A 21,531-nucleotide genomic window follows, 5' to 3' on the forward strand; every position below is an offset into this window, starting at 1 on the left:
CTATTGCTTCTTTCAGTTATTCTCTTGCTTGTTCCTGCACCTCTCTGGCGTCTTTCCACACCTCTTTAGCCTCTTTCTGCACCTCACTTGTTTCTTTCTGCACCCCACTTGTCTCTTTCTGCACCCTTCCCGCCTCTTTCTGCACCTCTCTTGCCTCTTTTTGCACCTCTGTTGGTTCTTTCGGCACTACTTTTGCTCCTTTGTGCACCTCTTTTGTAAATTTCTGCATCCCTCTTGCCTCTTTCTGCACCCCCTTCCCTATTTCTCCTCCTCTCTTGCTTCTTTCTGCACTTCTCTTGTATCTTTCTGCACTGCTCTTGCTTCTTTCTGCACCTCTCTTGCAAATTTCTGTATCGCTCTTACCTCCTTCTGTACCACTGTTCCCTGTTTCTGTACCTTTCTTGCCTGTTTCTGCACCTCTCGTGCCTCTTTCGGTACCTCTGTTGCTTATTTCTGGACTTCTCTTGACTCTTTCTGCACCCCTCTTGCCTCTTTCAGCACCTCAGTTGCTTCTTTCTCCACTTCTCTTACTTCTCTCTGCACCCCTCGTGCCTCTTGTTGTATCCCTTTTGCCTCATTGTGCACCTCTCCTCCCTCTTTGTGCACCTCTCTAGCCTTTTTCTGCAGTTCTCTTGCCTCTTTTTGCACCTCTTTTGCTTCTTTCTGCACTTTTCTTGCCTCTTTCTGCACCTCTGTTGCACATTTCTGCGTCCCTCTTGCCTCATTCTGTATCACTCTTCCCTCTTTCTGCACCTGTCTTGAATCTGTCTGCACACCTGTTCCCTCTTTCTGCACCCATTTTGCCTGTTTCTGCAACTCTCTTGCCTCTTTCTGCAGTTCTCTTGCCTCCTTCTGCACCTCACTTGCCTCTTTTTGTATCTCACTTGCCTCTTTCAGCACCATTCTTCTCTTTTTCTTGACATCTCTTGCCTCTTTTTGCACCTCTTTTGCCTCTTTCTGCAACTCTCTTGCCACTTTCTGCAATTCTCTTGTCTCCTTCTGTACCTCACTTGCCTCTTTCTGCACTTCTCTTGCTTCTTTCTGTACCCTTCTTCCCTTTTTCTGTACCCCTCTTGCATCTTTCTGTACCTCTGTTAGTTCTTTCTGCACTGCTCTTGCTTCTTTGTGCACCTCTTGTTGCAAATTTCTGCATCCCTCTTTCTTCTTTCTGTACCCCTCTTCCCTCTTTATGCACCTCTCTTGCCTCTGTCTGCACACCTGTTCCCTCTTTCTGTACCCTTTTCGCCTGTTTCAGCAACTCTCTTGCCTCTTTCTGCAGTTCTTGTGCTTCCTTCTGCACCTCACTTGCCTCTTTCTGCACTTCTCTTGCTTCTTTCTGCACCTTTCTTCCCTTTTTCTGCACATCTCATGCCTCCTTCTGCACCTCTCGTGCCTCTTTCTGCACATCTCGTGGTTCATTCTGCACTGCTTTTGCCTATTTCTGCACCCCTCTTGCCTCTTTCTGAACCTCTTTTGCTTCTTTCTGTACTGCTCTTGCTTCTTTCTGTACCTATCTTGCACATTTCTGCACCCCTCTTCCCTCTTTCTTTATTTCTCTTGCGTCTTTCTCCACCCCGGTGCCCTCTTTCTTCACCTCTTTTGCCTGTTTATGCAACACTCCTGCCTCTTCCTGCAGTTCTCTTGCCTCCTTTTGCTCCTCAGTTGCCGCTTTCTTCACCCCTCTTGCCTCTTTCTGTATCCCACTTGCCTGTTTCTGTACCCCTGTTGCTTCATTCTGCACCTCTCTAGCTTCTTTCAGCTCCCCTTTTGCCTCTTTCTGTACCCTTCTTCCCTCTTTGTGTATCTATCTTGCCACTTTCTGCACATCTCTTATCTCTTTCTGCACCCCTCTTGCCTCTTTCTACACCTCTCACTTCTTTCTGCACCCTTCTTCCCTTTTCCTGCACCTGTCTTGCCTCTTTCTGTACCTTTGTTGGCTCTTTATGCACCGTATTCCCTCTGTCTGTACCTCTTTTACTTCTTTCTGCACTTCTCTTGCCTCTTTCTGCATCCCTCTTGGTTTTTTCTGCACTGCTCTTGCTTCTTTCTGCACCTCTCTTGCACGTTTCTGCATCCCTTTTGCCTCGTTCTGCACCCCTCTTCCCTCTTTCTACAATTCCCTCGCCTCTGCACCCCTGTTCCCTCTTTCTGCACCTCTTTTGTCAGTTTCTGCAACTCTCTTGCTTCAATCTGCACATCTCTTGCCTCTTTCTGCACCCTTATTCCCTCTCTGAGCATCTCTCTTGCTTCTTTCTACACTTCTCTTTCCTCTTCCTGCACCTCGGTTGGTTCTTTGTGCACTTGTCTTGCTATTTCTACATCTCTCTTGCTTTTTTCTGCACCCCTCTTGCCTCTCTTTGTACATCTGTTGCTTCTTTCTGCACTTCTCTTGCTTCTACCTTTTTGTACACAAATGTACATAGTATGCTGTTTGAAACACAGGTATTCAAGTAATGTTATGTTTAATTTTATGTAACGTGTCACTAGGTAAAAGCAGAGACACCCGCATGCATACTTTCACAAATTTGGTCAGACTTACAACAGTGATATGCTTAGGATTGCTGTTTTATATTTGATAGGCCTAACATTTTGAGCAGTCGATGAATATTGAACCTCCAAGAGAAAAGTGAGGTTTAAGACATCTTGGGAGACAGATTAGTGATTAGGCTTCTTTGTATGAGTCTGTTGTAAGGTACTGTGAAAGTAGGCCTCTTTCTGCACTTCTGTTGGTTCTTTTTGCACTTCTCTTGCTTCTTTCTGTGCCTTCCTTCCTCTTTCTGCACATGTCTTACCTATGTAGACATAGTGAGAAATTAGCATTTAAAAAAGCTTTGAAATTCACTGAAAAAACCATAGGTTTCAGGGACATTATAGTTAGACATTTTTATTTAAAAAACCTTTGAAATTCACTGAATAAACCATAGGTTTCAGGGATGTTATAGTTAGAAATTTTCATTGTAGAATCCTTTGAAATTCACTGAAAAAAACCATAGGTTTCAGGGATGGTATAGTTAGAAATTAGCATTTAAAAAACCATAGAAATTCACTGAAAAAAACACAGGTTTCAGGGATGTTATAGTTAGTTGGACATTTCACTCGTACAAAACTGTTATAGTTAGTTGTACTAACTATAACTCGTGCCCCTGCAATGCACTGCTGATGACATCACATATTACATCACTCATGACATGGTCAGTGACATCACTGATGACATTGTCAAATGACATCACTGATGACATCATCCATGTGATAATCTGATGCACCTCCTCACACCCTAATATAACCTTTGATATACCCACTCTAAAATACAGACTCCCATTCTCGAAACCATAGACACACCAATACCAGTTACTACATACCCACTCACTGATTCCTAGGTTTACACACATCCACTCACTCACTGATACAGTTACTCATACATGCAGTAGCTCATCAATACAGCCACTATCATATGCACTCATACACCCATACAGACACTCACACGCCGCCACTCATAGAGTTACTCACACAGCTAGTCAGTCAAGCTAAGAATCAATCACACTCCCATTAACTCACCTATACAGTTATACACACACCACGTCACTTATTGATACAGATACTAACACATATTTATTCTCTTATACAAACACTGACACAAGCACAAACCCATCCATACAGCCACTCTCACAATCACTCACTCTCACATATAGTCATTTATATAGTCCAACACTCAAAATATACTGCCTTTCACATATGTAGTTACTCACACATGTACCATGGAGACATCCATTCACTCACCAACACAGCCATACACACACTCACCCACCTATACAGCCCCCACAGACGCACTCTTGAACCCATACACCCATTGAATCAGCCACTCACACATCCATGCAGGGAGTCACACACTCCCCACTCACTCACACAGATACTCAGACACCCATACTAGTACTCAGACACCGAATCAAAAACCCATATAGACACTCATGTAGCTACTCACCAACCCATGCAGCCACTTACACACCAACTGACAGACTGATACAGACATTCACACAGATTAGTCACTAACTCATGCATTAGTAATACATGTTTAATCACTCAATAATACATACACTTACTTAATCATCCATTCAGATACTCATACACCCACTCATTTTTCAATACACCTTGGTACATATATATATATAAAACATATTTAAACTTTTTAGAAACACTCAGTCACTGGATGATGTCATCAGTGATGTCATTTGAAATGTCATCAGTGATGTCGTCAGTGATGTTACTGACCATGTCATGAGTGATGTAATATGCGACTATAACAGCTGAATTTCTCTGGTTTTGTACGAGTGAAATATCCAACAAACTATAATGTCCTTAAAACCTGTGGTTTTTCAGTGAATATATATGTGTGTATATATTGCACGCTAGGAAACACCACTACCACTGTATTAAAAATTTGTGTTATTGTTAGTTTGCTGTTTCTATTGCAAGCATATGGTCGACACGTTTATGCACCTACAATCTATCTTTTATATTCTTGTGACACATAAAGCAGCGGAAATAACAGTTTTGGTCTATTTCTCCCTATATTAGGCAGTCTCCTCCATGGTGTTGCAGTCTACAACATATTTACCTTTGTTAATCAAGCATATTCTGAATAATTCACTTACATTTACAAAGCCTTTCCCATGCTAATCCGCACTTTTAAACTTCCCGTACATGACCAAGGTGTAAGTGCAATGGGAAAATGCAGTTAAATAATTATCTTTTTCTTACGGGGGTTTTGTCATTGTGTTTGTTGGTGTAACAAAAGAAATAACAAGGCATTTATAGGAATTCTTATATTTCCAAAGGCATGCAAATTGTCTGTAATTCAAACACTCCACTCCATACAATTTCTTTCAATTTTTATTTCCATGAAGATTCAATTGACTTGGAATGATCTATTAAAATCATTTTAAAAAGGAAAATGAGGGGAAACTGAAAACAATGAAGAGGAATGGAACGTAAAAGGATGTTCTTGTTGAAGATACCAAATATCTTTTGGGGTGGGGGCTGAAGAGTGGATAGCGCAACCCATAAAAAACATGGGACCATATTATCAAGGAACGGCGATAACATTATCGCCGTTTTAGCGGCAGGAAACTACAGCTAAAGCGGCGATAATGTGCTTGATAATATGCCCTTGTGAATTCCCATAGAAGCCCAGGTTCACACCAGAACCTGGGCTTTTATGGGAATTCACAAGGGCATATTATCAAGCCCATTATCGCCGCTTTAGCGGCAATTTCCTGCTGCTAAAGCGGCGACAATGTTATCGCCGTTCCTTGATAATATGGTCCCATGGTTTTCCCACAGAATTTATTGTCCAACCTTTTTCTTTCGGCCAATTACGTGAACACCTCTTTGACTTCTTGTCATAATAGTTGTTAGCCTCATCTGGACAGTTTGCCTAGTTTAACACTCTTTGCAATTACTAAACTCATCCCAGGGGAAATCAGGCATCTCAATGTACCAACTACTGCCTTTGTCTAATTCACCACATCACTCATTCCAAGGCCATCACTTTCTCTCTATCAGCACATGTAGAGGTAGGTAAATCAGCTATCTTGTGTTCGAATTATACTCATTCTACTTCTGAAATTCTAAAGCGCAGAACAATCTTTGGCCACTGTAAATCAGGAGTGGAGTCAGGGCCGGCTTTAGGGCAGTGCAACTGGTGCGGCTGCACTGGGCGCTGGCCTGTGGAGGGGGCGCTAATCTCAAGGAGGAGCGCTGCCTTTAGCAATAACATGATTGGAGAGATGAGGGCACTTTTGCCTGGTGGTAGTGACAGAATCTGAGGAGGAGGTCATGGGTGGGGGGTGGGGGCAAAATGATTGTCGCACCGGGCGCCACCAGCACTAAAGCCGGCCCTGAGTGGAGTCACACGTGGAGGAAGGAAATCCTACGTAATCCCGACGCGTACTTCTTTTTGTGAAGCTTGCCTATTATTTAAAGAAATGCACAACTTCTGCCTATTATTTAAAAATACACAACTAGTGTGCTTGCTCGTGAAAGATCTCTGTCTTACAATGAATTGGTTTTACAACGATTTCCTGTGAGCTGCTCTCTCATTCTAAAAATAACCCAAATATAATAAAAATATAATTCTGCAATTTGGACATTTTTTTGGGCTGAGTCATGCGTTATGAGCCGGTGGAAATTATTACAACTGTGCACAGTGCATTATTGCAAAGCTGATGCAGGTTTATACGAAAGATTTCTTCATTGACGCTTGTGCTACTAAAAGACGTGTTTGTTATGAAAGACCCGTAATTGGGGCTTACAGTCATTCGACTATGTGGGAAGCTCTTGTTGGCATTCAGCTTTTAGCCCAGAGTCCTTAATGGCTAAGCAAGTATGAAGTGCATTAAAAAAAGGACTGATTCATGAACATATCTGAACTCTAACATTTCCTGTCTGCAGGTCAGCGGCCTGACAGAAGGCCTTGTTAGTAGTTTTGAATACACAACTTGTTTCCTGTCTGTTGAACATTTCAAAATCACAGCTATACAAATGACATTTTTAGGTCTGGCTAGAGATAGCTCTAGTTTTACCATCCTCATGGATTTAAAAACGTTTATAAACAAAAAACACAAACATACATACAGATAGAGGGGCATTTCGTCAACCTTCTTCGAAGATTTGTCGGTTCAACTATGTTTCACATTTTGCTTCCATCCACCACAGCATGCAGAATGAAGCAATGAGTCAGCCCACTTCAGCCATCCGTTATCTTAGATTGTGAGAGACAGCATTTTGTTTACTCACCTGTGCACATCTACCTAAAAAGGTCACTCGGTATCAGGGTAGTGGGCCAACAATTTTTGTTTTTATTATTTGTGTTAGTTCTGCTTGGGTCTTTAGACCATGCATTCTGGTTAAAGTACTTCAAAACAAATAAGACCTTTTCCATGTGCCATAAAGAATCATTTTCCTGTGATGCACATTAAATATAAAAATAGCATCTCAATTTCTTAAAGGTAGACCTGCATGTTAGGAAACACCACTACTGTTGTATTAAAATTATATGTTATGGTTAGTTCGGTGTTTTTATTGCAAGCAAATGACCGACACGTTTATGCACCTACAAGTTATCTTTTTTATTCTTTGACACATCAAACAGCGGAAATAACATTTATAGTCTGTTTCTCCCTATTTCAGGCATTCTCCTTCATGGTGCTGCAGCCTACAACATTGGACTGAAAGAATCAAAGATATTTTCGGGGGCCTCCAGTGAGCAGTTTGGTTACGCAGTTCAGCAATTCCAAAATGGCGATGGCAACTGGTAAGAACTGTCACACTCTAAATGTTTACTTGGGTAAATGGCACGATGACACCACGGTCTTGATCTGTCAGCACAGTGGGAATTAGAAACAAAAATTATCAGAGTACCTAGTAGACATATTCTTCTGACCTCTCAATTTCTGATTATGTTCAATGCGTTTAACTGATTTGTCTAACATAATTTCTTGAAAGAATTCTGACGCATACCACAATGGACAATTTCACAAAAGAAGTAACAAATTAACTGCAGTAGCTTTAATCCTGAATATGGAGTAAATCTGTAATTTTTGGAAATTCAAAAGAATACTTGTAGCACTTCTGGACATCCATGAGTGCTCAATTGTATACGTACCTCGTACAAGAATGTGACGTGTGTACGTTTCTATGTGCAAAATGTAGCGTAAGAGGTTTAGCAATTAATGATTTTCCCACTCAGGATGACCACCCCCCATCAGAAAGCTAATTGTATTTACCTACATGTATTCCTTCATCGTTACCATTAAAAAAATATTTTTCCCTTGCAAATAATGGTTCTTGTGCACCTAAATTGTAAATAGCTGTGAAACTTTTTTTTTAATTTTTTTTTTTAGGAATTATGTCCGTAATGCTTATAGCAATGTTACTACTATTATATTAATGTGTCCTGGCATGGATTTCACAAAAATGTCTGTCCCATAGATTTACAGTTATTCTATCTTTAGTGACGGCAGTAGGTGTTCGCGAATCCCTGATGAATTGGCCTGCAGATCACTGGGAGTCTTGCCCTGGGAGATTTGTGGGTGTTGTGCTGGGATTTCGGAGGAGGCCCTTATTTTCAGGTGATCTTGATTTTTAGAGACCTGTTTGACACTCTAGCAGTAGTTTTTTATTTTAAGTTTTTACATTTCCAGCTCTCGCGTGTCCTAGTGCGTCACCTGCTCCAAACATTGTGAAATAGCTTACTTCTTTATTATCAAACATCAACATGGTGTGAGAGTGTGATACTTTTCAGAAGCAGGGGTGTTGGCTGATCCTTTCAACTCACATGGCTTCTTATCGTACATCACAGAAGCAATGAAGTCAGCATCTGCCTCATTCATTCCTGGCTGCACTTCAGCTCATCTGCTTTCCTTTCTTTTGGTCCAGATAGCTATAGGGAGGTGTCTTCTGTCTACAATCACCTCCTAAGCAAACATAAGGAGATGATGGATGGAGCGCTAAAACTTTTCAGACACTCAACCCAATCACAGATCTGGGTTGAATCCATCATCGTTCTTTGGCTCACTTCACCCTAAGTTGGCAGGGTATGCCCAGACGTGGGTCCCTTGCTCACTTTGCCACTGGATTCGAGCTAACCTGGCTGATAAATGCTGTTAGCCCAAAACCGGTCCCAGGATGCTTGTTTCCGGTCCAGAGAAGAGATGGCTCGGCAGTTTGGGCTGGACTGTTCCCATGAGGCACTGAGTCAAGATAGATTTGCATCTAGCTGTTTCTGAACTGGGGTGGCAAAATGAGCTAAAGAACCATGATGGATTCAACCCAGATCTGTGACTGGGGGTGAATGTCTGAAAAGTTCCAGCGCTCCGTCCATCATCTCCTTGTATTTACATAGGTGGAAGAAGGGGTATCAGAGGTGTGTCTTCCCTGTGTATTAACCTACATTCACTAGTCAGCTCCATCTGCTCTGTGTTGACCATGATGGATGTCATGGCCATTCAGCCAATATCTGCAGTGATTGTCTTTGTGACGGTATAATTTGTTGGCCATTTCTTGCAATCCATTTGTGGTTGAAGTAAATTAAATTTGAGTGTGCCCATTAAACAATGTGTCTTCGGTGTATATGGTGCTGTACAGAGTCCTGTGTTCTGGATGGGCTTGGTGGCGTCATTTGAAAGGATGCTGCAGCTCATTGAGTACAGTTTGTATGTGGGTTTGTGAGGTTTCTGAAATGATGTTCCACTTGGGTATGCTCATATAGCATGTAATGAATGTGGGAAAGTAGCATCTGCTTCTTATGGTTACCCCCACTTTTTGCTGATGTCATACTGTTTTTGGACAAGTCTGACTGGGATCCTGCTATCCAGGACTCCAGTCTATCTGCTTTCTCCCTTAAATTACGATTTCTGTCTCTAGGTACACTCCAGATTGGATACTGGGGTACCCTTATCAGTCCCTAGTATATGGTACACCATGTACCCAGGGCATAGCTGTCCCCGAGGCCTCCCATGGGCTGCAGCATGTATTATGCCACCCCTGAGAGGTCATTCAAAATGACACGACAGGCCTGCTACAGCAGACTGTGTAAGATGGTGCTTGCACCACTTACTAAGATATAGGTTCACTATATCTATCTAAATCACTACATTTAAAAAGCCCTATGGCAGGCCTTATCAATCGGGAAGGCAGGGTGGTGGGTTTTATTTGAGAGGGTGCCCCTGCATGAGCAGAGCCCCTCTGCAGCCTTTGGAGGCCATTCTCCGGGGTTGTCTGTGAAGCAGTCAGACATATATGTTTAAGTGCATTACAACCTTGCGGTAAATGCTAACTTTAAAACGGCTGCATAGAAACACGTCGTGTTTGGTGTCAAACACCTTGGAATCATACCTCCACACTAGTAAGTGGTGTGGAGGTATGATTTCACCCTTCCAAAGGAACATATGTGTATTGGGGCTGGGTGGGTGCACTCTGAGAATGCCAAAAAGTCTGCACTGGGGGAACATTTGGTGTCCCTGTGCACAGTCCAGCTCAAACCGGTTCTGGGAGCAATTGGCTCCTACTCTGGCACGAAACTGGACAAAGGACATGGGTGTAGCCAACCCTCTGTCCTGCCCCTCTCCTAGGAGGGTCCACAGAATCTTTCCAACACTTTCCATGGGTATAAAGTGGGTTACCTAGCTACAGGACTTTAGATTTTACCTGGACAAGACTCTGCTAAGAAGAAACCAAGTACTTCGACGGTGTGCACGATGCTAAACGACTGAAGAATCTCCCTTGGAGCAAAGGAGATACTCCCCTGCAGAAGCAGGGACCTATACACATCTGATCGGTTTGCTTCTCCCAAGCTTCCGAGGACTCCAAAGATTTCAGCAATAAAGGAGGTGGGTTCCCAAAGGTCCCTGAGGTAGATCTGCCCTCTCAGCGATTCGGAGACCAGAATCTCTCCTGGGGGCCATGCAACCCAAACCCCTGTGCACCACGTACATTTGCAAGTGCATATGCTTGTTGACAATTCCCGAGCTTGTGCATTGGACTTTGTGTAGTCCTGACCCCAACTAGTAATTGCACAGAAGATATCCGGCTTCCACTCACCAAGTGTCCTGTGGGCTGGTACTTTGCAAACTAGCTTAAGGTCTCCTCGCAATCTCTGGTCTGTTGGCCTGTGGATCCTGGCGAGGGTCACCTTGTTTGTTCTTCAACTTACCTGGTTGCTCCAGATGTGCCCGACTTTCCATATCTTTGGGAGTCCCCTGGACCTTGCTGGTCCACACCGTAACCTGTTTACTCTAACTGCATGGGTTGCATTTGCCAAGGCTAGTTGGTGCTCCAGCCAGACATCGACCCCTCAGCACTCGGCATCCTTCATGGGACAGCTCACCTCTGGATCCTGTTCATCCTCGACATCTCCTGGTCCCCGTGACTGCATAGTGAAGCAACCCTTTTTTGCACCTGAAGCATCCAACATCTGTGGGCATTAGGCTACTGAGCCCCTGGTCACCTGAAGGGACCCAGACTCTGTACCCTCTGCTTTCAGGTTCTTCTCACCTCGAATCCATGCTTGGATTCCACTGGACGCTCTTCGCCTTCCTGGCAGAAGTACTTCCTTTCAACTCTCCATTGAAAGCAACGAAGGTTTCCGACACCACTTGAACCCTATGCACTGGCACCTCTGGGATAGGTAACACAGGTACCTCTGTACTCACTAGTGGGTTAGCCTTAGAACCTCTCATGTTCCAAAGGGTTTGCTCGAAGTCATCGTAGAAGTGTCCTTAAACCGTAACTTTGCAACTGCGACTTTCCCATAGAGTTGTACGGAGCATGCAGTCGTGTTTCCTCACTGGACCTGTCCTCCGTGGGCTCCCTGTGTCACTCCTCTGGGTGGTTCCATGGGGTCCTAGCAATTCTATGTGCTCTAGGCACTGTGTCTAGTCAAGTTGTTATTGTTCTACCATTTTTAGGTCTCGCCTAGCGTTGCAGCGCGCATGGGCTTCTCACTCTGCGAGGCATATTGTTGTAGAGGAGATTTTAGAAGTGGAGTTGAAGCCCCGCCCATCTTTTTGATTGGCTTGAGTCATCGTCCATGCTAAACGCTTGCTTTCAATTGTAAATGAGGCTTCTTAGTCCCTCCTTGTTACCGCCCTGTCTCCTTTTGGGACGGCCCATCTGGACTGGATCTTTTTCTTGCAGCGTTACACAGTGTCCTTTAATTAGTGGGTAAGCACTTTTTTTATTATTCGTGTAATGGCTGTTTAACATTGCGGCAGTTTAAGCACTAATAATGGCTGCCATGTTTTTGTTTTGTAACTTTCCAACACCCCTCCCACCTCTCAAACAGCATCAAGCGGCTTTCATTTATTTCTTTATTTACTGAATATGGCGTCCGTATGCTTGCCTACAGTTTACAGTTCTTGCGATGGTGGCACACGCGCTTTAGCTGTAAACACAGTGGCGGCTCCTCCATAGGAGCGTTTGGGCGCCGCCCCCCTGCTTTCTCGCAGTGCGAGAAGGCAGAAACATAAATGGTAATAACTACCATTTATGTTTCTGCCTTCTCGCACTGCGAGAAAGCAGAAGTGCCTGATCGGGGGTGGGCGGTCCTGCTTGAGGGCAGGGGGGGAGTGGCTTGCCCACTGTTGTGCATAGGGACTGTTTGGTCGCCCCTGGGGCCGATCAAACAGTCCGTATGCACACAACAGTGGGCAAGCCACTCCCCCCATGCCCTCGAGCAGGACCGCCCACTCTCCTTAGCCTACATAGAGAAAATGGTCCCGGTTGGGTCGCTCTCCACTGCGCCTCAGCGTTGTGATTGGCAGAGCGGAGGGAGGGAGGCTGCCTTTCATGGATGACGACGAGAGCTTCAGGACGGCGGGAGCGGCAGTTGGGACGCATCCAGAAGCTGCGGTGTTGCAGGACGGAGCGGGAGTTGGGACGCATCCAGAAGATGTTGCAGGACGAGGACGGTAAGTTTTATAGTATTCTTTAATTAAACTCCTCCCGCCTCCACCCCCCCCCCCGTGACGACCCCCACCATGCCGGCCGTTACTGTGAAGTTATGAATGTACAAAACTATTTTAGGCCCTCCTTAGGCCTAAAATAGTTATGTACATTCATTACTATTTTAGACCCTCCGGTGCCGTATTAATGCCAGTCAGGGTCGGCTTTAGGGCGCCGTGTTTGAAAGTTTATTATGCCTTTGAAGCACCTGCTGCAGCGTTTCTTTCCCCCCGCAATTACCAGGCCTCACATAAATGTCAAGATATCTCGTGTGATTAATTATCTTCCTGGAGAGAGATCAGCATTTTGTATAGTTGTGGTTTTGACTTAGGTGAAGTTAGTGCTGAGGGTTAATATGCCTGCTGCAAAGAACGTGTACCATGTAGATTACAGATGTAAACAGATCAGCAGGTTAATTTAATGTATAATTTAAAGTCCTAATATAGAATAGTGAGCTATTAACTTTCATCCTAGAACTGCATACACTCTGCAAAGTACAGAACATTGATCAATGTTGCAAAAAGGGTTAATTTGGCTAGAAATCGATTCTTATTATTAAAGAAAACTCCCAACTATGCTGTTTCTTTTTCGACTCTGAGTTTGTGCTTCTCCACACTAAGCACTCTTAAACTATACTGCCTGCCAGTATGGATGACATGTGACTCCTACACTTTTAGTCCTTTGGTTTACGTAACATTTCCTACACACTGATTTACACACGTATGATTGAATGTCTGTGTGTAATGTGCGTGTGATGCAAAGTGCTCAGACACCCGACACTGGTATGAGTGGCGCTATATAACTAATTCAATGCATCTGAGAGAGTGTGGTTATGGAGACTTGGTCACTGTTAAAGGGTGCTAGTGAGAGAATCCGTGGTGGAGGTGGTCATTGAGGGGACGCCATCAAACATTGTCGCACAGGGTGCCACCAGCGCTAAAGCCGGCCCTGATGCCGGTGTGACGGCCCCGCACCTTATATTCTTTAATTAAACCTGTTACGGTGCTCTGTTCTCGGCTTTATTCCCTTTCCCTAATTATTGAAAAGTTTAAAAGTTCAGAAACTTAATATGGCATTCCATTTTCCACTGTCTTACTTCATGCAATATTCATACAATAAATATCATTACTTTCCAAGGAGTTTGTAATAAAGGGAACTAAAGATATTCAGCTGGGCTCCGTTTTTATGTTGAAATAGGCAGTCTCTCTTGGAAGAGCTCTATTGACAATCATGCCTTTGCAAACAGCTATAAAAGTAGAACAAAGTCCCCCTTTTCCAGTATTAATCCATCAGGAAGCTTTCAGGGATATTTCTTGTCTAAAATATTCATAGACAGCACAATGTCCTGAATGCCCAGTGACTACTAACCTTGACTTTCGCCACAGCCTGTAATCCCTGAGGTGCGGGACTCAGAAGGACCCAGAGGCCTACCCTGGTGAGGAGGGAGAGACTGGGCTGTGAGGTGATTTGGTTTGGTTTTTCGCCTTAGAGGTTTTCGCCACCCAATCTTTGGCCCTAATGGAGACCTGAGGTGACATATAGTTCATCCTTCTTTGGCAATAAGGTGAGGCGGCTAACGGCAATGTTCCCTATTCTTTTAAAATAATGCAGTCAGGCTAAATGGATGGCACAGGTGTAAGCAGGAATGAAGCACGATATGGGACAGTTTTAAATGTGTTTAATTATTTCAAGTCTACATATCCTACCTACTTTTATAAATATTCTTGCTTTCTGAAATGTGGTTTAACCTGCATTCCTTGGCGTGAGGGTCCTGCAGTTCCCCTTTAGTCAATCAGGCTCGCTACCACAAAAAACACATGTAGACCCTTTTTTTACGCCTCACCACTTTCAAATGTCACCAGCCACCACTGTGTAAACATCTTAAGCTAAAGCGCGGTGCCGCGATTGCTTCAAAAGTCAAGTGATAGTTAAAAAAAATCTATTTCTTGACTTTTGGCGCAATAGCGGCACTGCGTTTTAGTTTAAGATGTGTGAAGCTAAAGAGCGAGTGCTGCGATCCACTTGTTGGTTTTATTTTTTTCAAATCAAAGGGATTGTGGAGCGGTGGCCCCTCCCCCCACCAGGACCGCAGCATAGCTGGGAGGAGGAGGTGAAAACCGGCTGCCACTGCCTCATCACTGGCTTCTTTTCTAGCGGCTGATCCTTGACATGTGTCCGGAATAGGTGAGTCAAATGACAACACGTAAACAATCCACAGTAATAATAATAATAAGACGAATAATGCTTTTCTTTAAAAATAAAAAAAAAGGACCGAAATGCCTATTGTGTCAGAGTTTGGGCATTTGCTACGCTGTGTTCTGTGCGTTCCACTGAGAAAGGAATGTGCGTACAATTAAATATCCATTTTATAATTTATGGTTCCCATGTCAGTCCTACAGTTGTGATGCCACTTCAAGGAGCAGTTTGCTGCAAAGGAGCACGCCACAGTCCGGGATCCTCTGAAAATGACATTCTTGAGTGTAGCGGAGTGCTCATGGTCTTCTGATAACATTGACATCAGATTATTTATTTTTGCAGATTCATACAGCGCAAACTCGACCCGAAGGTATTGGGGTGCTGTACACGAGCACCATTTACGTCAACAAGGACACATTTGTTTTTTGGTAGACACGGGGAGATTAAGTGAATCACAGGAAGCTGAGCTGACGCCGAAGCCCGAACCTGGTTCCCCAGCTCCAAAGTAGGCAGCTCTGGCCATAAGACCACAACCTCTCCCATTGCATATAGGGAAAGCTGCCAGAAGGCTGGGATCTTCTGCAGTGCATGCTGGCATCATCCGCACAAAGGCTGGTCCAGGCTTGCTGACTGGCATATACATAAAGGGAGTGATTGAGACCTGATAACCTGATGAGGACCAGTCCAAGCCCCCGGGTACGGAGGGGAAAGGTGCTGGACCCCTAGTATTGTCAGCCCCTAAAGTATGCTAAACTGGAAGCCGGTGTGTCTGAACTGTGGCTCTTTACCCAGCTGCAATGTGCCCCGCGGACACGGTGACAGACCAGCTTTAGATTCCTTTAGGAATTCATTGATTAAACAGAAAATATGAGACGTGATCTAATTACTAATTAAAACAACAATCATCTGTTTCCGATACCTACTGCGTTCAAGGAAATTTTAGGGCAAAAATAGAAAATAACAGAACCAAGAAATCTGCTTGGCTATGTAGGTCCCTAATGATGGCCTGCCCCTCGCAGGACTTTATGGGGACTCATGAAAGACGTTTGATACTGACCTTTCGCTTTCTACGTTAGTGGGTTTAGAAGCTAGCTGCTGCTGACAGAAAGTCAAGGATTAGAAAAGCAGAACTCCTCCTCGATGAATGCACTACAACTACCCCGCCCGTAGTCATATGCAAAACTTAATTTGAAGCTGCCTTGATTTGACCACTATCCAAAAATTCCCCCTCGACTGTGAAATCACCATGTTGTTTCCATTTATGAAAACAGTCTCTGCACGTTTTGTGCAACAACAAATAGACATTCGGAGTCTACCCACATAGTTTTATCCTGTCTCTCCAGTCAAAACCGTCGTAATAATGCTAGATGTCATTAATGCTTCTTGCCAGGTCTCTGGATTATTAAATTGCCATTGCTCGGTTATACTGGCGGGTGTGGTGGATGGAAAATGGACATAAATACACATTTTTCTATAATGCTTGCATCTGATTATGGGGCCTTGACGTTTTTCACTTCTTGCGAGGGTCCATTAAGGTCCGACACAGCTTCTAAAACGCAGGAGTAGTTCGGCGTATTAAGTGCCTGCTGCTCGTTTATTTTCCTCATGTGCAGGCAGGACACGCTCTCTCCTTTCGCTTTTTTTATTTTTATGGCACGCATTTGCAGTGCAATAGGTTTCACATTTGCAAGAGTTTAAGCTATTGGCATTGAAAATGACAATGCCTTCTATTTCTCTCTTTTAAAAACACATCAATAAAAGGCATTGGGCCCGATTCACAGAACTAACCTAAGACAAAATCCTAAACTTACTACCATTTTGGTATTCACAGAAGGCACTTACTCATTTTGGTATTCACAGAAGGCACTTACTCATTTCGGTATTCACAGAAGTTAGGAGTCCTAACTTTTTGACTCCTAAATGCCTTCTGTGAATACCGAAAGTCTTAAAATTAGGATTTTTCTCAGTTTAGTAGTAGTATAGTTAGGACTCCTAACTTTAGGACTCCTAAATGCCTTCTGTGAATATCGAAAGTCTTAAAATTAGGATTTTTCTCAATTTAGTAGTAGTAAAGTTAGGACTCCTAACTTTAGGACTCCTAAATGCCTTCTGTGAATACCGAAAGCCTTAAAATTAGGATTTTTCTCAGTTTAGTAGTAGTATAGTTAGGACTCCTAACTTTAGGACTCCTAAATGCCTTCTGTGAATACCGAAAGTCTTAAAATTATGATTTTTCTCAATTTAGTAGTAGTAAAGTTAGGATTCCTAACTTTAGGACTCCTAAATGCCTTCTGTGAATACCGAAAGCCTTAAAATTAGGATTTTTCTCAGTTTAGTAGTAGTAAAGTTAGGAGTCCTAACTTTAGGACTCCTAAACTGAGAAAAATCCTAATTTTAAGACTTTCGGTATTCACAGAAGGCATTTAGGAGTCCTAAAGTTAGGACTCCTAACTTCTGTGAATACTAAAGTGAGTAAGTGTCTTCTGTGAATACCAAAATGAGTAAGTGCCTTCTGTGAATAACAAAATGGTAGTAAGTTTAGGCTTTTGTCTTAAATTAGTTCTATGAATCGGGCCCATTGTCATTTACAGTGATAATAGCTCAAACTCTCATAAATGCGAGACCTATTGCATTGCAAATGCTTGTTTTAGTATATTGCTACTTACAAATGTTCTATTGAGTCAGTATTGTATGCTTTGTGCCCTAATCTCGTATAGAGACTAGTAGAGAGGGTTATATTAACAAATACTTATTTTTATACAACTACTGTGTGGTTCTCCTTTCATTTAGTCTTTTAGGAGGTGATATTCTGGTAAAACAAGCTGCTTTATATTCCTTCAAGATTAGGCCTGAACGCTGCTCTACACAGCTACCACTAGGATAGCTTTCTAAAGGTTATCTTTGACCTCATACATCATAAGGGCCGTGTGGACTGGTACAGGGTGCCCACTGTAATTAGTGGACAGCATATACCAGACCACCTTCTCACATTGTTGTGCAGCGGTTGGGATTCAAGCTTGCTATTGTTTTACCAGATGAATCTCATTGAATGATTAACTGAAAACCAGTAAGTATTAGGCACATATAATACATCACTATTTGAATAAGTAAGTTCTACTGAACTTGGAGTTGGGTAAGCCAAGGGTCGAGCACACCCTTTCTCCAACTCAAGAGAGTTTAGTCTCCACTGGGTTTGGTAGGTACCTACACCACACAACACTAGTATGTCTTCTACAGGAGAAGCCAGTGGCTCTCTGCCAACTAGATACAATGGACTCTCATTCCCAGAACTGAGAGCCATGTGTGCATCTAGGAAGTTGAGGACAGGGAGAACAGCAAACACCCAACGTCTCATTTAGATTTTAATTTAATTTAAAGATAGAGTGGGTGGGGCAGGAAATGAGCAAAGGCCAGGAATCGAAACCTTCTTTGACCTGTACTCAAACCCTGACCAGGAGAATCAAGATGATTCTAACCTGGGCAACATAGATCTTCCTGTAGATGGGGGAGAAGGTCCCCGTGGTCCTCTCTTTACTCTACCAGGAAAGGCACAGAGTTTACCTAGGAGATCCAAATCTCCCTCTCTAGAATCTCATCACTCAGGAACTTCTGTAGGGACTTCCATATCAAATAAGAGGGAATCCTCTTAAGATAGACAGTGCCAATTTTTTTTTTTTTTTTTTAAGTTTTCAAAAACCTTTATTTACTGCTTCAACACAGTCATGGTACACTTATTACATAAACTCAGAGCATTTAACACATCTGGCGAGTCCCAAAGCACAATAGACATATGAGCATTCCAACACGATAGTAACAAGTAACCTGTATAGCACGGCCGACATGATGGGAATGAAAGAAAATCACTGGAGATAGTGAGAGCCCTGTGAGGAGAAAGACAGGCCCGGCCAGAAGGGGAAAATGGTCAAGGAGGGGGGCAGTCACTGACCAACACCGGCGGCCGCCGCGGGCGGAGTGCCAGCGCGGAGTGCAGGGGAGGCAGCTCCGCTCGACTGGGGTCGGGAGTGGAGGTATGTCACAAGGGGCCCCCATATGTCGGGTGGACGTGACCTTGCAGGCATCAGGTCCCGGAACTCGGATAAAAGGGTCTGACATCTCGAAGCATCTTCAAGCCAATGAGTGAACTTGGGCGCAGGTCTGCGACCCCAACACATAGCCACCCTGCGCCTCGCGAGGACTAGTAACATTGCAGTCAATCGGAAAGAGGCGTCCGGACAAAACTTGACAAAGCCCAACAGGCACAAGAGAGGGTCGGGGACAACCCGAGTGGAGGTTATCTCAGAGATGGCGGCGCAGACCTCCAGCCAGAAGGCCGACACACTGGGGCACAACCAAGCAAGATGCGTGAAGTCCGCAGCAGGGCCAAAGCAGCGCATACAATTGTCGTTAGGGTTGAGTCTCGCTTTGTGCAACTGGGCGGGGGAGCGATATAGCTTGTGTAAGTATTTGACATGTATAAGATGGAGACGATAGTTAGGAGACAGTTTCTTAGTCTGGTTACAGCAGTAAAGCCAGTCAGCTTGGGGAATGTCCACACCTAGTTCCGCGCCCCATGCCACCCGTGCACACTCGGTAGATATGGAGGAGGTCGACAGCGTTAGGGCGTATAGTTTAGTTACCAGCTTTCGGGGAGTAGGGGATGTGTATATAAAGTCAAGAGCCGGTAGCGAGGGCGGAGGTTGGGGATACGTTGGGTGAAGCTCCCTACAGATAGATCGGAGCTGATAAAAAAGCAAAGTATCCATCGGATCAGAGGAGGCAGGGAGAGAATAATATGTATCCCCGGGGTAAAGATCCGCCAATGTCGTCAGACCTAGGCGGGTGGCATGTTTAGACATGCCAGTTGGTTGCAAAGGAGGAAAGGCAGGATGATGCACAATCGGCATGTGGTTAGCCGAAAGCGTGGGAACGTTGGAAAGACGGCACAGCCCCAACCAGGCCCAGCGCAGGGTCTCGGCTAGCCGGCGCAAACAAGGTGGTAGACAGAGGCCAGGGAGTCGCAAGGTCGCCTTCGACCTTGAACGTGCGACTGATATGGAGCGGGGTGAGCCCAGAAATGTAAGAAACTAGCCTGAGTGCTTAAGGCATACAGTTTAAAATCAGGAGCGCCCATACCGCCAACGGACATAGGGAGGGTGAGGATATCATAGGTGATCCTGAGCTGCTTACCGGCCCAAACGTGTGAAATGATCAAAGAGCGAATCTTACGAAAGAAGTGGGCGGTAAAAGGGATGGGTATATTCAGCAAAAGGTAAAGGAATTTCGGGAGCACCACCATCTTCGCAATGGCGATGCGGCCCGCAAGGGCCAGAGGGAGTCGGTTCCAATGAGGAATTTTGGACTCGAGCCAGTCCACCGCTCGCCCGAAATTGGCCCTCCAAAGGTCGTCCAAGTCCCTGCTAAGCCATATTCCCAGGTAGCGGGTGGGACCGGAAGCCCATACAAAGGGGAAGTGGCATCTGTGAGAGGGAACAATATCAACTTGCTCCAGTTTACCTGTATGCCCGACAATCCACCAAATCTTATTATTTTGCTCACAAGGGGGCTGAGATTATCTTGAGGGTGAGAAACATACAGCGTGATGTAATCCACGTACATGGAGACAAGGAGATAGCGGGACGAAAAACCGATGCCCCTCTAAGTATGATGTTGCCGGAGCCTGGCAGTGAGGGGCTCCATCGCGACAGCGAAGAGCATGGGAGAGAGAGGACAGCTCTGCCAGGTGCCGCGCTTAATCGCTATGGGATCTGACACCTGACCGTTGATCCTAAGACGTGCTGAGGGACGGGTGTAGAGGAGTGAAATTTTACAAAGAAAAGTGGTACTGAAACCTAGGCGTGGCAATAGAAAAAAGAGAACAGGCCACTCCAGTGTGTCGAATGCCTTTGTGGCATCAAGCAGAGCCGCCACAGCAGGAAGACCAGGGTTGATTTGGTGGAGACCCGAGAAAATTTTCCTGAGATTATGAGAAGTGGCATGGCCTGGGATAAAACCTGATTGATCGGGGAGGGCGATAAGAGGCATAAGGGGGGGCAGACGAGAGGCCAACAATTTAGCAAATATCTCATTGTCAATATTGATTAAAGAGAGGGGATGGTAGGAATCCCGAAGGTCTGCTGGTTTATCCGGCTTGAGCAGCAATGTGAGCATGGCCTCCCGAAGGGAGGGGGGGGGAAAGAGCCATTGTCGAAGGAATCATTATACATGGCGGCCAGGTGTGGCACTAGAAGTTGAGCAAACGTCTTATAAAACGAGGCAGGGAGTCCGTCGAGACCAGGGGCTATATCACTGGGCAAACTATTGATGGCAGCAAGTATCTCCTCCTTGGAGAAGAGCTCGTCCAAGAATTCGCAATGATAGTCCTCAAGCCAGACCAACGAGATGGTATCAAAAAATTATTCGAAAGCCTCGCGCGCCGGGGTGGGGGCGGCGGTGTAGAGTTGCGAGTAATAGTCCATAAAACGGGCCATGATTTCATCTGGGGAGGTGCTCCTGGAGGGGCCGCCATCCTGAAGAGCTGTGATATACGATGCGGCATGATGGGGGTGTAAGAGGTTAGCCAGGGTCTTACCCGGCCGGTCGCCCTCTCCGAAGCGACGCGCCCGGGCCTCCCTGCCAAGGAAGGAGAGTTCCCTGTTCGCCTCCTCGGCAAATTCAGTATGTTTGACACATAAATTCGTGAGGGTTTCCGGCCGAGGGCGTGCCGCATGCTCAGCGTCGAGAGCCTTAATTTCGGATTCCAATTTGGGCAACGAGGAGCGGATGGAGCGAAGGACCCTAGCTTGTTTTGAGATACATTCCCCACGTATCACGGTCTTA

General features: G+C 44.7%; 1 protein-coding gene across 1 annotated transcript in view; it reads left to right on the forward strand.

Annotated features, from left to right (window-relative positions):
• The window catches only part of ITGA2 (integrin subunit alpha 2), a 596,388-nt gene that overhangs the window by 185,711 nt on the left and 389,146 nt on the right, over positions 1-21,531 (forward strand). Inside the window, exon 2 of the mRNA XM_085631250.1 lies at positions 7,186-7,309. Coding sequence (XP_085487376.1) covers positions 7,186-7,309 — 124 coding nt within the window. The remainder of the gene's footprint in view (positions 1-7,185; positions 7,310-21,531) is intronic.

The sequence above is a fragment of the Triturus cristatus genome, chromosome 2_1 (assembly GCF_964204655.1).
Source record: "Triturus cristatus chromosome 2_1, aTriCri1.1, whole genome shotgun sequence".
In the NCBI taxonomy this organism is placed as follows: Eukaryota; Metazoa; Chordata; class Amphibia; order Caudata; family Salamandridae; genus Triturus; species Triturus cristatus.